The 21313-nt window shown below is 35.3% G+C and overlaps 1 protein-coding gene across 1 annotated transcript in view; it reads right to left on the bottom strand.

The window, feature by feature from the left end:
- Positions 1-21313, bottom strand: part of dock1 (dedicator of cytokinesis 1) — an 870017-nt gene that overhangs the window by 358375 nt on the left and 490329 nt on the right. Inside the window, exon 28 of the mRNA XM_051924023.1 lies at positions 535-636. Within this exon, the coding sequence (XP_051779983.1) occupies positions 535-636 (102 nt within the window). The remainder of the gene's footprint in view (positions 1-534; positions 637-21313) is intronic.

Below are 21313 nucleotides of genomic sequence, written 5' to 3'. Positions count from 1 at the left end.
ATGTAAGGACAGGACAGATACTCTTCTAATAAAGAAGTGTTTTATGGACACTTTGTTTCTGAGACATGATTCACTATTGTGTATAATCGTATCATTCACAATAACTGTATTAATGAGTATGACAATAATTTACAGTATATCAGACTTTTACTGGGTTTTCATTTGATAAGAATTACAAATTAGTCAAGGTGGAAATACTCTATAGTTTGAGCACAATATCAGACAGATTTACAGTTTAGTATCAAAGATAAAAATATTTAGTTTTCTTATACTTTCTTAGTTCTAAAAAATATTGTGTACTGCTCTACAAATATAGTCAAGTTCAAGGTTAACTGTAAAACCTGATGAAATAACTAATGATTAAATATTATGCAATACATTACTTATAGAGGTAGACAATTATTTACCAGCTACTACTTTAGCCATTATTCAGTTTGGCTTATTTAAGTCCAAAGAATAATACAGGACTTGACTATGACTCATTCTGAGCAATAAACACATTTTTTAACTATCTACTGGAGTGTGATTTCTTACCACAACATCGGTTCTCATCTTCCCAAAGGTGCTGATTAAGTGAGCATAATGGTAGTCCTCCATTTGTCTTAAAATGGCTGTCATACTGGCAACAAAGTTTCCCTATGGAAAGAATGGAAAAAGCAAGAAATGTGATTGCAGTGAAAAGAAAAAGGAAAATCAATAATTTAATTTTGAATTTGACATGTGAAACACAAGATAACGGAAAGATCAAAAGAGATAATCAGGATTAGATAATACAGAGTAGTAATTGTAAAAATAATCACACTATTCACTATGCATTCTCTGAGAACTTGATAAAGTCTCACTGAACAAAGCAAGTCCACAAAAACACAATTTTATATGGTAGAATAAACAGGTGCAGTTTTGAATTATGGCCATGTTAAATGGGAATGAATTACATAATAAAGGGTGACACCAAATCAAAGTCCTTAAAGACTAAGATATGACCACTTGTTGATAAACTAACTAATTTACTTTTTTAGTAAATGTGCTGCAGATAAATTGAAAAGAGCTTAGTTTTGTTAGCTGAGTTTCATTTTAAATACAAAAACTAATCCCATTTTAAGTATTTTATATATATATTTAATATATACACATACACAAACACAACATAAATGTTAAATGTTTGTTATGCATCTTTATTCCAAAATTGAAACTTGAAATTACATTACTATTACGAAACAATTCATAAAAACACTGCTCTTCATCTTAAATGTATATAGAAACACATTTAACTTGTAAATGGCCTCCCTGAGCAAAATATCAACAGGTATAATAAACCCATCACCCGTCAACTAAATTGACAGGCTCTGCCTACTGTACAGCGTCATGAAATCTTCAAAACTCTGACTTACAAAACTAAATATCAACAGCTGGCATACCTTATCTTTCACAACAAACCTTCTAGACTGTTGAGAACCTATGGATCTGGTGGTTTACCATTTTAAAGACTTGCTCTGCAACTCTTAGGCCAGGTTTATACTTCACTTGACGCATGCTCCTGTGGACGCTACTGCTAAGCAAGCAGTGTACTGTTTATACTTGCGCATGTACTTTACGTAAATCTGGAAGATTCCACCAGGTGGCAGTGCGAGATATCATGACAGTGAGAAAATGCTCAACTTCGCTGTGTAACATCCATTAAATTCCAAGGAAACCTTGCCACAGTATCTCTGAAAAGGACGTATGTTTAATGATTACATCCATCAATCCAGGGATGCGCCCATTCCAGCAGGCATCAGGTGCGAGGTAGAAACAATCCCTTGATGAGGCATCAGCTCATCGCAAGGTGAATAGAAGCACACACATACACAGGCGTCATTTTAGCATCACCAAATCCCCAAACCTTCATTTCTTTGGAAGGAAACTGGGGCACACTGTGGAAATCCACCAGGAAAACATGCAAACTCCAGGCAGGGAACATCAGGGATGTAACTCCCTCTGAAGCAGTAGCACTACTGTTGCCCCCCATGCCGCCCCCACATGTGTAATTATTAACAGTATTCATTATTTAAATGAAGCTAACAATTTATTTATAAAATATAATATACATACTTTAATGCATTTCATCACAAAAGTGATATCAAGTATAAATCTAAGGATTGTAAATGTGCAGAGAGCTGGAATATCAAATTTAATGTGTTTGGTGAGGCAATTGCTGCTTGCTGCTGCGGTCAGTTCACGAGGAAGCCCAAGAAGCACTTAGCGATTAACAATAGGTCGGTTTTAAGATGATATTTACAACAGTCTACTTTAATAGTAGCAAAATAAAATACATGATTAAAGTGGACATTTTGAGATTAAAGCCAAAATTTCCACTTTAATCACAAAATAGACCTTTTCACTGTGTCCCTAGCTTTTTTTTTTTCCCTGTGGCTCAAGTATGCTGCCATACATTCTGATGCTGTTGTGAAGATGGAAAAAAAAAAAAGATGGCACAGAAAATGGTATATAAGACCTTTAAAATTTATCGTGTCATTATGTTGGGGAATATGTGACGCTTGAAAAGAAAAAGCACCACACCACATCAAACCATTCATTAAACATCGAAGCACGCACATCGATCTTGTAGGATCTGCAAAGCAGCTTGTTGTCACATGTTGATAGTAAGCAAAGACTCTGATGTCACATTCCGATTTGATCACACTGCACCTCCAGATTGTTTGCCGGTACTGCAACTTGTGCATGAGTCGCATTAATTTCTGAAGATGTGCTCAAAGGACACGTCAAATGAACACTGGGAACACATGGCAGCCTGAACGTGAAGTATAAACTTGCCCTTTGTGAACACTCATTTAGTTCTTTAGCTTTTACTATGTACAAAACTCTTGCTAAGGCCACTTCTGAAGCCCTGTCAATTGTCACGTTATTATTATTTTGTTCTGTCTTGACTATATTCTACTGTATTGTTTATTCATACTATCATTCTGCTCCCACTTAATTTAAATTATTTATTTATTTTATTATGCATTGAATAAGGTAGTTGTGTGTTTTACCTTATTGGTCTGAACTGTTCTCCTTTGACTTGTAAAAGTTTCTAAATAAAATAAAAATTAATAGACTGAATGACTGATTATGCAAGTGTATCTAAATACCTGTGTATTCGACAAGACTAATGGAAAAGTGATAGTCATTGACTACTGAATTAACAAAATATCAAACTATTAAACTATTATTTAACTATTAAAATGAATTTTCTTTCTAGTGATTTGATGCATTTCCTGCAACATGTTAATTAAAAAAAAAAAACACTGCATAATTTGTGTGTTTTGTCAGTATTTCTCATCTAAGTGGGAGGATGTAAAACATACTGGGCTGCACACTACTCCTAACTCCACATTTAATTTTCAACCAGAAATAATTATACCATGCTCAATTAAATAACAACAACTTTGCATACATGCAGTATAATCTTTACCACAAACCAATAGAACGTTTTTCTCAGAATCAACCAATAAATGGTATTGAAATGTTTGGCAAAAATAACGGGGTGTGTAAATTAATTTATGACTAATAATATATTAATTTAAACAAAAACACAACAAAAGTGCAGTGCGACTTTCAAAATTTTATTGGGCAAATTACTGCTAGAGTGCTTGTATAAATGGTAGTCAAACAAACCAGAATGCCGTCCATTTCTTAATAGGAATATCAAAGGCTAAGCTTGGTCTTCATTATGAAAACTCCTTTTAGACTCAATTAGATTACACCATCTTAAAATTACCTTCAATTAATTAAAAAAAAATACATTTAACCTTACACAGTATGTGAAAATGTAAATATGGCACACATGGAAATAAGTAATAAGATTAATTTGTATCGAAAAATAAGAACAGCACACTTCATAAAATATGTTCAGAGCAAAACTCTTTTTACAGCACTGCACAAATATAGCAGAAAATTGGATATTAAATAAATAACAGAAGGCATACCAATTAATAAAAAAATAGATACATAATTGCTTAAAATCAGCCACTTGAACAGCATGGAGGCAATCACTTAGTGTTATTTTCTCTTTGGCTAAATAACAAAGTAGTACTGAATTTCTGCAGATCTTGAACTACTGCTATTAATAAATTTAAAGTACTACCAATAACATTTTTAATCTGCTTCTATAAGCTTTGTGTATCAAGGTAAAGTACCTATTGCCATTACCTCTGTATCTAGAGAATTTCTCTAACTCTGCCTGTGCTTGTTAATGTAATAATGAGGGTTGATAATTTTACCTACATAAAAATGTCGATCACAATGCATATTAACCAGACCTTTTGATTTCTTTTATATTATAAAACTACAATGCTTAGACAGTAAAAACAGGTACTTTCAGGTACCAAGATTCTTATGCCCAATAACTACCCATCCACCTATCAATCCATCACTGCATTTAATTATGTAGAGCAAAGTGTAAAGCAAAATTCGAGAAAAATAAAATACTCTGGATAAATTACATGCCCTTTGCATAACATAGCATCTTTGTTCAAATTAACGAACTGTTAAATTAAAATTTACAGTGTTTAGACACAAGAAAGCTAGCTTTTAGAGCATGTAAAATGAATTAGCATAAAATGAAACCAATTATATTTTTCTATAATTCAGATTTCATATCTGACAATCTACAAAACTTAGTTTCATAATACATGCTTTCAAACTCCTAACTACAGTATAACCACCTTAAATTAAGATTTGGTTGCCTCAGTGCTACAGGCTAATATATTTGCTCTTGTACTAGTAAAGCAGTACATTAATATCCATATGACATAAGACAAAAAGTCGGAAGACAGTCATGTCTAGTCATCAGTCTATTACAAAGTACACAGGAAATAAATAATAAAAAAAAAACAAAAACAAGCAGTTAAGTTTTTTTTTTCTAGATTTAAACTAGAGTTTTAAAAGGAGTGATGTGAATACAAGAAGGAAAAAACCCTACACAAAACAAAGCACCAAAAATGTGATGTCCAAGTATTTTGAAATTCCATCCTTAATTAATCAGCTGTTATCCAACATATATAATTAATACCATGTCTGCTAGAAATAAAGTTAATGATATCCATTTTCTCATGCCATAGACAAAAATCAAGAAAATCAATGGTCCCTTCAATGGAAGAAGATAAACACTACATTACACTACTTATCTTAGCAAAGCACTGTCCTCATTACCAAAACCACTAACCTTTTCAAAAATACACTTTGTATATTAGTCATGTTGGCTACAAAACTGGAAGAATTCATCAGATCAACATTAAGTTTTCTAGGTTTGTCTAGGACTTGATTTCTTGTTTTAGGCTTTGGACTATACCTTGACCAACAAGAGTTCAGCACCAATGGTGTACAATCTCTCAAGTGAATCTTGGTGAAAATTCATGGTTTAGTCCTTATTTCAAAGGGTCTACATGTTTAAGGTTACATGTTCAATATTGCTACTAACATGAGGTGGTGATTTAAAAAAGCGCTTGATTTACTAAACATTATCACTCAGTCTGCATTGGTAAAATATCTAAATTATATATAAATGAAAGAGGGCCATGTAGTCAAACATATTTGGCTACCTAAAAGTGAAAATATCCACACACAAGTACAACAACTTTAATAATATGCATCACAAAATTTTCCTAAATCCTATGATATTTTTTGTGATGTCATTCGTAGATCCAGTTTTGAAAGCTTTTCATCTAAATTTTCAATGTTTCCTCATAAATATTATACACTTTGTGCATAAGACTTATTTCATCTGGTGTTACTTCTTTAACTTCCACAGCACAATTCTGGAGGAAAAGAATGTCATTTCCACATAAAACACCTAAATGATTATTTCAGAAAACAATCCTATTATGTTAATAGTGTTGATTTTAATACTGTATTCAGTTTCTTTTACCTGAAAGGGGAACATTATTAATGCCTAATTTAGAAATATTTTGTGAGGAGAAGGAAGGATTGTTTTTATCAAAAATGTCAAATACAAAAAGTAACAAAGTGGTGGTAGTAGCTCAAGTAGATGTAGTAGTGATGGTGAATCAGTATAAATAGACTATTTGACCTAGATGAAACTAAAACTTTATTTTGTAAAAGAGTCTGTACTACACTAAGCTGTATTTCGGGTACCACAAAGCAATACACATACTGTACAAAATAGACTAATGCAATGATTCCCTTCCTTGCGTATTCCTTACCAATGTGTTTTACTTTGTCAAAATTCCTACACTTGAAACAAACACTTTCTAAATGTATAAGTAGATTTCTTTCATGCAGTGCTTTACTTCAGGCGCGGCAAATAAATAATCGAACTTCTACTACTCTCCCCTCCCCAAGTGTCAGGGGGGAGGGGAAATCAATTTCAATTTTACAGTAATAGAAACTGCAGACAAAAGTTTACACAGGAAATAAACTAAACGAGAAATATTGAGGATTTGCCCTTTCCAGACGCAGATTCACTACAGCAATGGCCAACAAATAGAACAAATAGAGAAAAATCAATCTTTATGGTACAAACATCTTTGGTTAAAAGGAATTTCTAAACATAATAAAACACTTTCAAAATACCCTAACACTGTATCTTTATTTGGTGAACAGAGAAATAAGCCAGAATGAAATGTAATTTATAACATGATATAAAATAATATATTTGCATGATTGCTCAGAATTTAAGGAATCATTATTCAAATTAGAAAAGATGGTACAGAACAGATTTAGAGGGTATTGTATATCAACAGCACAGAGAATAGCTGGCTAAGAATAATGTAAGGTCTTAAGAACAACAAATGTCAGGTAACCCAGTAATCCTTTAGAATAATTTATTGCTACAAAAATGCTTTTGTAAATTGCTTTAACTTCAATTACCTAGCTTTCTAAATGGAATTAATTCTTGCCTTATAGAGCCATGATAAAGCTTTTTGGGTATTTTCTGCCTGACAAGACCCACCAGAAACTATTTGAACAATGTCTATAGTTTTGCCAACTGAAGACTTTCCTGTAATTACAGGCTAACACTAGGCCAACAGAGCATGGGGCTGTGGTTCTGCTGCTGCTGCAAAAAAAAATTACATATATATTGTATATATAATCCCATGAGAAGTCTTGTTTGATGTGTTCAGTAATGACACAGTGATATTTACATTTGGAGGACAATTCCAACTGAGACAAAGTATTAGCAAAGACTAATGAGGAGAAAATTAGGAGTTATTGATAGATTATTCTCTTGAAATCTAACATTTATGTTGAATGCATTGTGTAGAAAAATGTACAGTAGCTAACTGTCTTGGTAGTTTCATGTATATTCATAAATACAGTGGGTGCACTTAAGAGTAGCCTGTTATATTAAATCTTGAAAATCTTCATCATACTATGTTTCTTTATAGGATCTGCAACATTTCAATAACAAGTATTTTTTTTTTTTAACTTAAGGTACAACTTTCACCACCTCAGCACAGCTCCAGTCCCGATGATAAATGTAATTAACAGAAGACAGGGAAGACTTGTGTTCACTGAAAAATGTTTTATCCAGCGATCCATGAACTTAATGCATTTATTCTTATCTGTCTATCTATCTATAGGGACAAAAGGAGCTCCTAGGTACAAACTTTCAACTATACATTAACGTAGAAGTTTTTTGCATGTCGGAGAAAAACTGGAAAACCCATGCAACAAAGGGAGAAAAAGATGATACCATATAGACAAAAAAAAAACAAATCAGCTTGTGTGAATGTGCTCTGTGAACCATGATCTAATCTTTATATATAATCTTCATTTGGATCTTGATCTTTGTTTGTCCGCGAATTCACTGCCTTGTGTGGTGTTCCTGCTGTGTTCAGTAGAGGGCAGTAGTGATGGAGGAGGAGAGGAAGTGAGAGGGAGGATCGTTGGATGAGGTTGGAGAGTGGTAATTAAAGAGGACTGAACTAAAGGAGACGACGTGCTGTTTGTACTGGCTGAATACACAACACCTTGGTTGTTACTTTTGTTCACAAACACTGTCGATACCACTCTTTGTGTTTAATTCTGGCGTCGACACCACTCTTTGTGTTTAGATCTGGCATCGACACCGTGCTTTGTGTTTAGATCTGGCGTTGACACCTGCTTCGTTGTCGAGACTGTGGTTTTTTTGTGTTTCTATCGACCGTTGTTGGCAGCACTTCGTCCAAATTGAATGTTCACCCACTTCTTGGAGTCGGCAGTCATAGTGATGACTGATGCCATACGGCAAGTTTGCGATCACTTACGGGTAGTTTGAACACACATGGCGCAGTATTCTGGTATTGATCTAGTTGAAGCCAAAGTCAAATAAACGTGGACACTTTTCTTTGGACAGAGGCAGTGAAACATGTTGAAATTCACTGAAGGATGTTGGATTGTGCAGATTGGTAAGCGGACTGGTAACCCATTTTGCACAAACCTTCTGGTACCCTCCAAAACATGATGCAGTATGGCATGTGCACATCCAAATGTGCATCAACAGCGGACAATATAATCTGTCATAATCAGTCTTCTCTGATGAAGGCATACGCCACGTCAATTTGGGCTTATGTGAGTAATGTCAATGGTCGACAAGATCAAGCTTTGTTGTTTATACTTGTTCTTCCCACTTTAAACCTTTCTACCCTTTCAAATACTTTTCGTTGAGTCATGCAGTTTTCACTATATGCACTGTACATGTTTAAACCACCCATAAGCCATCAGATAGAGACTGAAGTGCTGACGGGGGGCGAAAGCATAAGGGTTCATTAATACGAAGGAATACAAACATGAGTGAAGAGCTTTAGGTAAGGAATAAAGGGAGCACAAAGTTAGGAGAGAAGACAAAAAAAAAGTAAAGTTAAAAAGTTAACCTCATAGAAAGACACACAGCAAGCAGTCAAGGAGTACAATATTACAGAAGCTTAAGGAGTCAGAAGGTATAAAATAGCTAGCAGTTCTTTAACCTAATTTTTTGGCTTAATTTTTTTTTTTAGTTTTACCATTTAAATTCTTACTCCTCTTCTTTCAGCTGATCCCGTTAGGGGTTGCCACAGCAGATCATCTTCTTCCATATCCTTCAGTCCTCTGCATCTTGTTCTGTTACACCCATCACCTGCATGTCGTCTCTCACCACATCCATAAACCTTCTCTTAGGCCTTCCTCTTTTCCTCTTCCCTGGCAGCTCTATCCTTAGCATCCTTCTCCCAATATACTCGGCATCTCTCCTCTGCACATGTCCAAACCAACGCAATCTCGCCTCTCTGACTTTGTCTCCCAACTGTCCAACTTGAGCTGACCCTCTAATGTACTCGTTTCTAATCCTATCCATCCTTGTCACACCCAATACAAAACTTAACATCTTTAACTCTGCCACTTCCAGCTCTGTCTCCTGCTTTCTGGTTATTGCCACCGTCTAAAACCCAAATAACATAGCTGGTCTCACTACTGTCCTATAGACCTTCCCTTTCACTCTTGCTGATACCCCTCTGTCACAAATCACTCCTGACACTCTTTTCCACCCATTCCACTCTGCATGCACTCTCTTTTTCACCTCTCTTCCACAATCCCCATTACTCTGTACAGTTGATCCCAAGTATTTAAACTCATCCAACTGTGCCAACTCTACTCCTTGCATCCTCACCATTCCACTGACCTCCCTCTCATTTACACACATGTATTCTGTCTTGTTCCTACTGACCTTCATTCCTCTCCTCTCTACAGCCTATCTCCACCTCTCCATTGGTCTCCTCAACCTGCTTCCTACTATCACTACAGATCACAATGTCATCAGCAAACATCATAGTCCACGGGGACTTCTGTCTAATTTCGTCTGTCAACCTGTCCATCACCACTGCAAATAAGAAAGGACTCAGAGCCGATCCCTGATGTAATCCCACCTCCACTTTGAATGCATCCGTCACTCCTATCACAGACCTCACCACTGTCACACTTCCCTCGTACATATCCTGTACAACTCTTCTACAACATACTTCTCTGCTACTCCAGACTTCTTCATATAATATCACAGCTCCTCTCGAGGCTCCCTGTCATACACTTTCTCCAGGTCCACAAAGACGCAATGCAACACCTTCTGGCCTTCTCTATACTTCTCCATCAACATCCTCAGAGCAAACATCGCATCTGTGGTGCTCTTTCTTGGCATGAAACCATACTGCTGCTCACTAATCATCATCTTACTTCTTAACCTAGCTTCCACTACTCTTTCCCATAACTTCATGCTGTGGCTCATCAATTTTATCCCCCCGTAGTTACTATAGTCCTGCACATCCCCCTTTATTCTTAAATATCAGCACCAGTACACTTCTTCTCCACTCCTCAGGCATCCTCTCACTTTCCAAGATTCCATTAAACAATCTGGTTAAAAACTCCACTGCCATCTCTCCTAAACAGCTCCATGCTTCCATAGGTATGTCATCTGGACCAACGGCCTTTCCATTTTTCATCCTCTTCATTGCAGTCCTTACTTCCTCTTTGCTAATCCGTTGCACTTCCTGATTCACTATCTCCACATCATCCAACCTCTTCTCTCTCTCGTTCTCTTCATTCATCATGATCTATTTACAAGTACTATAAATTTACACCGGCTGTTACAGACATAAATCAAATGTATGTTTTTATTGTATAATATTAACAATAAGAGCAACTCACTACTCAAAACAGTAAATTTGCGCTGCACCCAGAATCAAACCTGGCTGCACCACAGAAGGTGTTGTATTGTGCTTGCACCTTTTGTGAAAGTGTTTATTTGATATTTGGACTTCAGCCTTCACACATTATACAGTTCATGTCGACATTTTGTCATTTATTACTAAAACATGAAAAAGTTTCTGTTTTAACAATGTGTTTACATAGATTGTTGTAGACACGGAACACACATGAAATGTATGTATTCCAAATAATGATCTATTATTTCCCCTCTAAAACTCCAGCACTTCACTCCAAGATAATCAAGGCTTGAGCTGGAAGAACTTTTTGCTCATTCTGTGGCCGTGGTGGGTGGGTGGGGGTCGTATAGCAGGCTGCTTGCTGCTTGTGTTGATCGACTCATTTACAAGACAAAAGACGCTGACGGAGATGTGCAAAGGGGTTTAAGGTGGGCCGGATTTACAAGTTTCTTCTAGTGTTAAATGCAAAAGTAAATTGAGTAATACATTAGAAATAGCTTGCCTTAATGCTAGAACATTCAAAAATAAAACAAGTGAGTTGGAGTTGTATGTATTGAAGCGGACCATTGGATTGAGCTTTTAAGTGTGTAGACAGTCAAGGAGCAGTTTGAACAGGTTACATATAATTCAGGACAGGTACATACCTAAATTTGAAATTAGTAGGAAATTGAAATAAAAAAAAAACTCCATATGTTAACAGTGTGTAATAAAAAGAGTTGAAAAAGAAGCTGCAAAGGAATAATCTGCTGTATACCTGTAAGGCATATGAGACTAATAACTCCAATGTGAATTGTATGGCATATGAGAACATGAGGGCAACCATTAAAAGGGATATTAGGGAGACTACAGTAAAAGGCACTGGTGAGGCCTCATCTGGAGTACTGTGTATAGTTTTGGTTTCCAGGCTACAAAAAGGACATAGCAGAGCTATAAAAAAACCCAGAGAAGAGCAACTAGGCTGATTCCAGGGTTGCAGTGGTTGAATTATAAGGAAAAACAGCTTAGCTTTTTCAGTTTAAGCAAAAGAAGATTAAGTGGAGACATGATTGAAGTGTTTAAAATTATGAAGGAAGAATTAGTACAGTGGATCAAGACTGTTAGTTTAAAATGAATTGGTCAAGAACACAGGGACTCAGTTGGAAACTTTTTTTTTTACACACAGAAAACCAGACACATGGCTAGTGTTCTTGTCTAGACTGTTGTAATGTTCTAAACCATGAATGTGTTGCATGACTTGTAGTGGTTACTGCTTACTTTTTAAAATGCCTTTATTTTTTGATTAACCCTTGTTTATTCCAATACAATATTACTACCCAGGTATAAAACTCTAAACATGGCCATTAATTATTCTTATTTGAAAAACAGAGAAACACTCCACAGCTTAATGAAATATCAACTGGGTCAAAACATAAAACAAAAAGTAAACACCTTTATTACTATTTAGCAAGGCAGCAATTGGTATAAAATTGGTCAGCCAGCTTTGAAAAATCTTAACACAGGCCATGACAAATTAAAATCAAAATGTCCTGTTTAAATTTCACAATCAAAAAAAAATGATGGGTACTTGCAATGTAGATTACATTCAACTGAAACTTAACAGTCTACACTAAGCAATCGTAGCCAGAGACAAGTAAAATACAAGAAACAATTACAAAGTACAGTATGTCAAACAGTATCTTTTGAAAAGTTTTACATACCTGTTTAATTCTAATCAATGGCACAATAAACCATATTAACTAATAAATGTATTTCAGAAAATAAACAATGCCATTTTATCAACTTAATACTGTACTTTTTAAATTGTTCTCCATTAATAAGCAAGGCTCCTTCATTAGCAAGCACAAGGGCACACTAAAAGCTGCTTACATTTATGCAGCCGTTTTTACATGGGCTCTTAGGCAAAGGCAAAGGTTCCTATTTTTCATCTTTCTCATGAAAGCATATTCATTTACATTGCTTGTCATGTCTGATTGTTACAATCATCAATCAAAATAAGCTTGAAAAGGTCTGAAACACATTGCAGTCTTTATACAAAAGCATAATGAAATGAATCTGTATATGCAAACAGTTTGATCAGGTGATTCCCTAGACACATGCATTTTTACTTAGTATGCTATTACTTATTTATTTCAACAGGTCTTTCTGATGCAAAGCAATACAATGCCAAGTAATACTATAAAGAAAAAAAATATTTAAAAATTCTTGAGAGTAATTTAATAGACACTGGTTTCAAGAAAGCCATATCCATGAAATGGGCAAAAGTGGTGAGGAATAAAAAAACATTGCTACATTGCATGTAATAACTGAAAAAAAATATATGTTCTTGCTTTCAAATTTAAGGTCATAGATGATAATGTGTATGATGAAAATACAACTTTCTTTTAAACAACAATCAAAATAAAGATAACTTTCATGCTTTTGTTATATTAAATAAGTACTATATTAAGCCAAATTACCCATTAGAATATATATCTTGAAGTACATTTAAGATATCTTGAATTGAATTGCAGATATCTGAAACAATGTGTCTTTTTCAACATATAATGTTTCAAGATATCTCAAAAAGATTTAAAGACACCCTGAAATTGTATTCTATTCATTCTGAGATTCCTCAAATGCATTTTAAAATATCTGAAAGGCACTTAAAGATATTTTTAAAAAAGTTCTTATATGTATTTTAAATCTCTCAACCATATTTCATAAAACCTTAAAACTGCAAATGCTTTCAATGAGACTTCCTGTCTATTTTAAGATATTCTGAAACAAATTTGAGATATCTTTAAATGTATTTCAGATATAGGAAAATGTTGTAAATGTTATTTTTAAGAGATCTGGACATATATTTCAGGTATCTGGAAATTAAATCAAGATATTTTTAAAAGTAGCTCAGATATCTTAAATACACCATTTCAGATATCTCAAAATGTACTTCAGGTTCCACAAAAAACGGTACTTTACTAAATACTTAGCAATATTTCTGTCTGAAACTGAAGCGCTAAGAAATAAATTTTAAATATATATACCAAAATCCAATGACTCCAACTACAGGTTCATTACTCAGCTTTCCCTTCTTGGCACCATTTCTTGACATGCTACGTCTGAACATGTAATTGAGTGATATATTTAATTTAGTTCTTTATTATAGTATTTCTAATATTTTAATTTGGCATTCTTTCATTTTTGAATCCATGCATATCAGATTCCTGGACTAGCTTTTTAAAATTGCATTTTGCTCTTGATGCTCACTCACTTGTGCACTAACTTACACTTTTTCAAACTATGTTTAGCCTATTCACTGTACGGCATATCTGCAGCTTATCATTCAAGCACCAGTACTCTGAAGACAGTGAATGAACACCTCCAGTGGGTAGTACATTAGAGAATTTAAACAAATGACACGTAAACATACTCTTGGCCATTCATGTACCCCCACTAATACACTTTTTGAACCAAGGTCCATGTCCTTAAGGTCAGAGGGGACCCTCAAGTAAATTAAATAAGCTTAGTCTTGTAAGATGAACCCAGGTGTATTAGTAAGCATTTTTAAGTTTCCTAAAAGGTCCTTTTTTTTTTTTTTAAAGTCAGAAGCCTCTGTAAAGTATGACAACTAAATTATTATTAATTTTATGTCTTCACTACTATTTAGACCTGGTGGTAGGTGTTGGTTTTAAGAATATTGTTTTTTTTTTGAGGTGCAATATTACAAAATGGCTGAAATGTTACTGCTTTTTAAAAAAAAATTATAAAAGGAATTTTGCAAAACATTAGATGATCATGTAAACAAAGGAGATCCAATGCAAGTCAAAATTAAAAAAAATAAAGAACCCACATTAATTACATCAAGACATAAGTTAAACATTTAAGTAACCATGTTAAATTTTTTACATAATTCAAAATGTTTCTGAACTTTGTTTTTTCAAATGTTTTGTAGTCTTTAAACAAATACTAAAAATGCAAACATGCCAAAAGATTTGTCAGGAGGTCATGGAACCTGATGTCTGGTCTGGCCCTGGGACCACAGAACATGGGATACGTCCCTGCTCATGCCAAGGTAGATAAATGCAGGTGTCTATGTGTCTGCTACACTATCATGGAACACACAAAAATCCTAACTTAATAACTGTAGGTGTTCAATACATTCATTTAAACATCACTGATTCTTAAACTAATAAATTCAGCACTGCTTTTCTTTAAGTAAAATATTTACCACACTTGTAAGTTTTGTCAGAAATACAGAACCATATTTGCTTAAAATTGAAATTAAGTTGACCAAGCATATTAACTTTAGTAATTAACAAAATTGCTTGTATAATTAAACTTATCGGTTCATTGCTCTAGTTATAACAGGCAATTCTAATATGCATGCCTAATTAGAATCACATAAAAGAATCAATGTCCTTCTGAAACACTGATTGTAGTAACAATATGTTTTTTTAGCTATTTTCATGCATTTTAGGTTTTATAGCAACATAAACCTGTCAATAAAGATGCATTATTCATGTTATTGTTTTTATTCTTTTCATCAGAGGGGGATATTGCTTTCATGTTGCAAGAGCAACTAAATTGGACAAGTCGATAAACATATTCAAACAGGAAAAGGGAAGCTGTAATTTTCAGGCTGTGTCCATCATTCTCAGAATAAATATAATCAAACCCTACAGCTCCAGTTTATTGAGTCTACAATTAAATGTTTCTTCATTTGCTAGTGGATTTGTTTTAAATGTGAAATGACAGAGCTTCCCAGCTACTGCTGTCATAAAAGTTTAACATAAGGCTCAACACAATAACAGCTAAAACTCCATTACTATGAAAAGGATCACCTTTACATTTTAATGCATCTTGGTATATTCACAAATGGATATTTTCATTATCTGTAGTAATTACCAGAGTCCAATACAAAGTGCTTCTTCAGATTTTTAAATATATGTTAATGAGAGAAGCTTATCTTGTGGCTGTCAACAACTTTTTTACTCACCAGCTGAGAACTCCAATTACTGGTACAAACCAGCTGTCTGTCAAAGTCCACCACTTAGCAGGAAAAATTCCTAGAATTCTGCATTTTTAAACAAGTCATTCATTATCACTATTTTAAAACTATCCTAGAACAAATACAATGGATATTGTGCAGAGTTTAACTTTAGCAAGGAGCTTGTTTCACTCTGGTCTATGTTCTTTTTAGTTTAACTTTTCCATTTGCTCTTATAATACATGCACAGCATGTACAGCAATTTCTTTAACTTCCAGTATATGTTAATCTACACAAAATATACACTGTTAAACAAATTTTGCAATCCCGCCTCAAATCCCTCTATTGTCTATAAATGTTTGCTAATATTTTATGGACAACTATGACATATTCGCTGCAGTAGATTATAAATATGCTTAATTTATTTTTCTTACAGAAAAGCTTTTGTGACAACTACAGGTGCATCTCAATAAATTAGAATATCATCAAAAAGTTAATTTATTTCAGTAATTCAATTAAAAAAGTGAAACTCGTATATTATATAGATTCATTACACACAGAGTGATATATTTAAGCATTTATTTCTTTTCATTTTGCTGATTATGGCCTATAGGTAATGAAAACCCAAAATTCAGTATCTCAGAAAATTATAATATTGCGAAAAAGTTCAATATTATAGACTCATGGTGTCCCACTCCACTCGGCTAATTAACCCAAAACACCTGCAAAGGTGTCCTGAGCCTTTAAATGGTCTCTCAATCTGGTTCTGTAGGCCACATAATCATGGGGAAGACTGCTGACTTAACAGTTGTCCAGAATTCTGTCACAGACACCTTCCATAACACCCCAGCAGTGCCACAGGCTGATCGCCTCCATGCCACGCCGCATTGATGCAGTAATTCATGCAAAAGGAGCCACGACCAAGTATTGAGAATTCAGTACATGGACATACTTTTTGGTAGGCCAACATTTCTATATTAAAAAACATTTTTTATTGGTCTTATGTAATACTCTAATTTTTAACTGAATTTTGAGTTTTCATTACCTGTAGGCCATAATCAACAAAATGAAAAGAAATAAACACTTGAAATATATCACTCTGAGTGTAATGAATCTATATAATATATGAGTTTCCCTTTTTGAATTGAATTACTGAAATAAATTAACTTTTCGATGATATTCTAATTTATTGAGATGCACCTATAATTACTGAAGCAAAAAAATTAAAAGTTAAAGTTCATTACCCCACAAAAGCAAAACAAAATACAAGGCAAGACAAAAGTGTGGCCTACACTAAGCTGATGTTCCAGCCTTGGCTAAATTCTACTGGAGCACAGTTTAGGCCCTTTCAAATCAAATTAATATACAAAATGGATGGATGAATCACAGTTATTATTGAAAATCAATAAATGGAATTTAAGTAGATATTGTTGGATTAGTAAAGATTAGTTAAGATCTCTCCAGAGATGTTCAATCGGATTCAAGTCTGGGCTCTGGCTGGACCACTCAAGGACAATCACAGAATTGTCCTGAAGCCACTCCTTTGATATCTTGGCTGTGTGCTTAGGGTCGTTGTCCTGCTGAAAGATGAACCGTCGCCCCAGTCTGAGGTCAAGAGCGCTCTGAAGCAGGTTTTCATCCAGGATGTCTCTGTACATTGCTGCAGTCATCTTTCCCTTTATCCTGACTAGTCTCCCAGTTCCTGCCGCTGAAAAACATCCCCACAGCATGATGCTGCCACCACCATGCTTCACTGTAGGGATGGTATTGGCCTGGTGATGAGTGGTGCCTGGTTTCCTCCAAACGTGATGCCTGGCATTCACACCAGAGTTCAATCTTTGTCTCATCAGACCAGAGAATTTTCTTTCTCATGGTCTGAGAGTCCTTCAGGTGCCTTTTGGCAAACTCCAGGCGGGCGGCCATGAGCCTTTTACTAAGAAGTGGCTTCCGTCTGGCCACTCTACCATACAGACCTGATTGGTGGATTGCTGCAGAGATAGTTGTCCTTCTGGAAGGTTCTCCTCTCTCCACAGAGGACCTCTGGAGCTCTGACAGAGTGACCATCAGGTTCTTGGTCACCTCCCTGACTAAGGCCCTTCTCCCCCGATCGCTCAGTTTAGATGACCGGCCAGCTCTTGGAGGAGTCCTGGTGGTTTCGAACTTCTTCCACTTACGGATGATGGAGGCCACTGTGCTCATTGGGACCTTCAAAGCAGCAGAAATTTTTCTGTAACCTTCCCCAGATTTGTGTCTCGAGACAATCCTGTCTCGGAGGTCTACAGACAATTCCTTTGACTTCATGCTTGGTTTGTGCTCTGACATGAACTGTGAACTGTGGGACCTTATATAGGCAGGTGTGTGCCTTTCCAAATCATGTCCAATCAACTGAATTTAACACAAGTGGACTCCAATTAAGCTGCAGAAACATCTCAAGGATGATCAGGGGAAGCAGGATGCACCTGAGCTCAATTTTGAGCTTCATGGCAAAGGCTGTGAATACTTATGTACATGTGCTTTCTCAATTTTTTTTATTTTTAATAAATTTGCAAAAACCTCAAGTAAACTTTTTTCACGTTGTCATTATGGGGTGTTGTGTGTAGAATTCTGAGGAAAAAAATTAATTTAATCCATTTTGGAATAAGGTTGTAACATAACAAAATGTGGAAAAAGTGATGCGCTGTGAATACTTTCCAGATGCACTGTATAAATAGTTGTTATCTATGCAACCCTAATGTTGGTGAAGGGTGGAAATGTAACCACCACCCTATTGTTGCTGAATGATTCTACTACAAAATGCAGAAGTTTAAAGTAAACAAAATATCTGGTGAAGGGCGGGCAACAGGACTTCCAAACACCATACTGATCTGCTTGTCCATCAGTCATCCTAATTAAATTAACCCTGAAGCCTAATTAGTTTAGTACAGTGTACCACTTCTTTATGTAAACCATATTTTAACAGTTATCGCGATCAGATGTTGATATCCCAATACCATAGTCTTTCCCTGTAACTCCACTGATATTTTTACCAGTTTATTTTACTCCTTCTAAATTCTCAGAGTGAAACTGGAGATGTGTCATCTTGGGTGACACAACCCAACATCAGACCACTACATGATTTCCGCCTTAATAATAACCAACTACAAAACAGAATACAGGTAGTCGTCAACTTACGACCTATTTATCTTATGACAACTATTGTGTATCACGGGCAAACCACAGTTTTTGCCACACCAGCAACATATGTCGCAACTCATTCATCTCGATCTCAGTTTGTTACGTGCAGCAGTTTCAACTACGTTCAGTAACATTTGTCTTACAGTTACAGGAAACAAGGAAATTAAACTTAACACAAAAATGAAGGTGATCAAGAAGTAGGAAAGGAGGAAAGAAAGTGAATGCTTTTGCATTGTGACTTTAAGTTATCCCATTGTAACCAGTGTTCACCTTAGGCGCCATACTGCTGTGCTTTTGTTTGTATTCAGTAAGCCTCTGAAGCTTCTGCGTTGTGACTCACAATGTGCCATGCAAACCACTGCAAAGGGATAATGAAACCACACTGAAATCCTTTTTCTTTTAATGTTTATTATTAATAGGGAGAAATGCTAAATGAGTACTCAAACTCTGCCAGTACAATTCCTCCTCTCACAGTTAACACAGTGAATATTGGGGAGGCTCACACTGATGACGTAACATAACAAAGGATTTGTGAAGCTGTTAAAGGGTCAGCACCTATGCAAGCAACGGTAATAATAAAATAAAAATAATTTACAAAAGACAAGACAGTATATCTACTCAATGTGCTTAGAATAATGATAAAAAAAGTTATAAAACAAACAATATGACTTAAGGGACTTATTATACAGTATATATAAAACAGCATAAAAATAAACAAAGACAGGTAATGTATAAGGAGGCAGTGTTTAGATGCAACTAATCAGTTCGAACAGTCATTGCAGGTTGAGTGTAGCATCAATCATTGTCTTATCAAACCATAATAATCAACCTACCTAAATTTTAGGATAAGTATAACTGTTTTAATTACCAGAAGATAGCCTGAAGATAGGAAAATAATTTAAAAGAGAAGCACAGAATGTTATTTTGGCCTTCATTGTCTTCAAGTCTACATCAATTCATTTATTTTTTTACTCTAAATCTGTGTAATGTTTTATGATGTTGGCAAGGATTTAGCAGATACAAGAAATGCGAAAGTATGAGGAGTGCCTTATGACTCTGGAACTTGTCAGACACTCAGAGACTGTGTCATTCAATACTCCTATCCTTCCAACTGTCAATCATCCTTTAAATATTGCTTCCTATTATGAACCATAACTCTTTACAAAACAAATAATACTTAATGTATACACTGTAGAAATAACTTAGAATAACTACAGGTAGAATCTTGCATGTTTGCAGCTGAATAAAACTCAAAACATTGGCTAAATTGGCATTTCAATTCTAAATTGATACATAGAAAAAAGGTAAAACTAATGAAAAATTAATTCAAAGGAGTAACTATTCCAAAAAACATGTTAAGTTTAGCCATGCAAAAGAATATTATCCTTTGAAATTGGCTGTTTTTTCTGAAGTTGCTGCTTTATCCTCAGTAAGCATAACCCACAGCTGACATTTAAAATGGCTCACAGATTCACTACAAAAAGGAAATGATATACTTCTAGAAAAGTACATCAATAAATGCAACGTTTTAGAATAAGATGACTACATTTCATAAGTGGAAGCTCTGGATAAAAGTTCTCTTCAGTGTGTTTGCAACAAATAGGGAATCTATTTTTTTTTTATCAGGGCAGGCCCAGGACTGCTGACCTTTTCTATTCCTCAGTGATTAAATGACACTTCAACACAGTCTGTTTGGTATGGAATAGTCCATGATAAAATAACCACCAAACTGACACACTCTGAAACATTGTTATAAAACCATAGATGTTAAAAAAGGGGATGGCAACCTTCCTCTTCTTCTACTCCCTCTTCCATTTATTTTACAGCATCACAAACAAAATGAAGCATTCAGCTAAACAATCGGTTAACCTTCTAATGCTACACAATGTCCTCAGTGATTGATTAAGAAGGAGGAGTTACGAAAGCTTCTACTTAGATAAAGAAAACATTTCATTTTAGGTGCTACCTCTTCATATATCTCTCTATTACAAAAAGAAATCCTGTCCTGGAAAGCAAATGCAAGGCTACAATACGTGATCATCTTGGAAGACATTTTAAAGATCCGCGAGACCAAGGAGACTTGCCACGGTGCGTCTCGCAGGGACTGTAAACATGAGACTTGGTGCTAAGAGATTGTCCCAGGGCCGTAGCAAAAAGGACAGCAGCTGTACAGGCTTTAAAAAGATCAAAGGGCATCCCTCCCCCCCACCCCACCCGAACGCGAGCAGCGTTATACGTCCTGCAAGAAAGAATTCAACCACGCCCGGGGCCAGAAATAAAGGACAGGTATTGCTTTTACAACGTCATGCGAGACCAGGCAGTGAGCCATCATTTAAAACAAATCAATAGACCTCTAAGCTAGCAGTTGTTGGATTGCTTTTGGCAGGCAAGCATCATGTGCTCCCAGCTCTTAAAACATCGACATGCGACAGGCAGAAGAGACAGCTAGCAAGCAGCAAAAAGACAGCAAATGATCCAAAGGCGTATCCTTAGCGTACATTCA

This window comes from Erpetoichthys calabaricus, chromosome 2 (assembly GCF_900747795.2).
Source record: "Erpetoichthys calabaricus chromosome 2, fErpCal1.3, whole genome shotgun sequence".
Lineage (NCBI taxonomy): Eukaryota > Metazoa > Chordata > Cladistia > Polypteriformes > Polypteridae > Erpetoichthys > Erpetoichthys calabaricus.
This window is presented reverse-complemented; position numbering and strand designations above follow the sequence as displayed.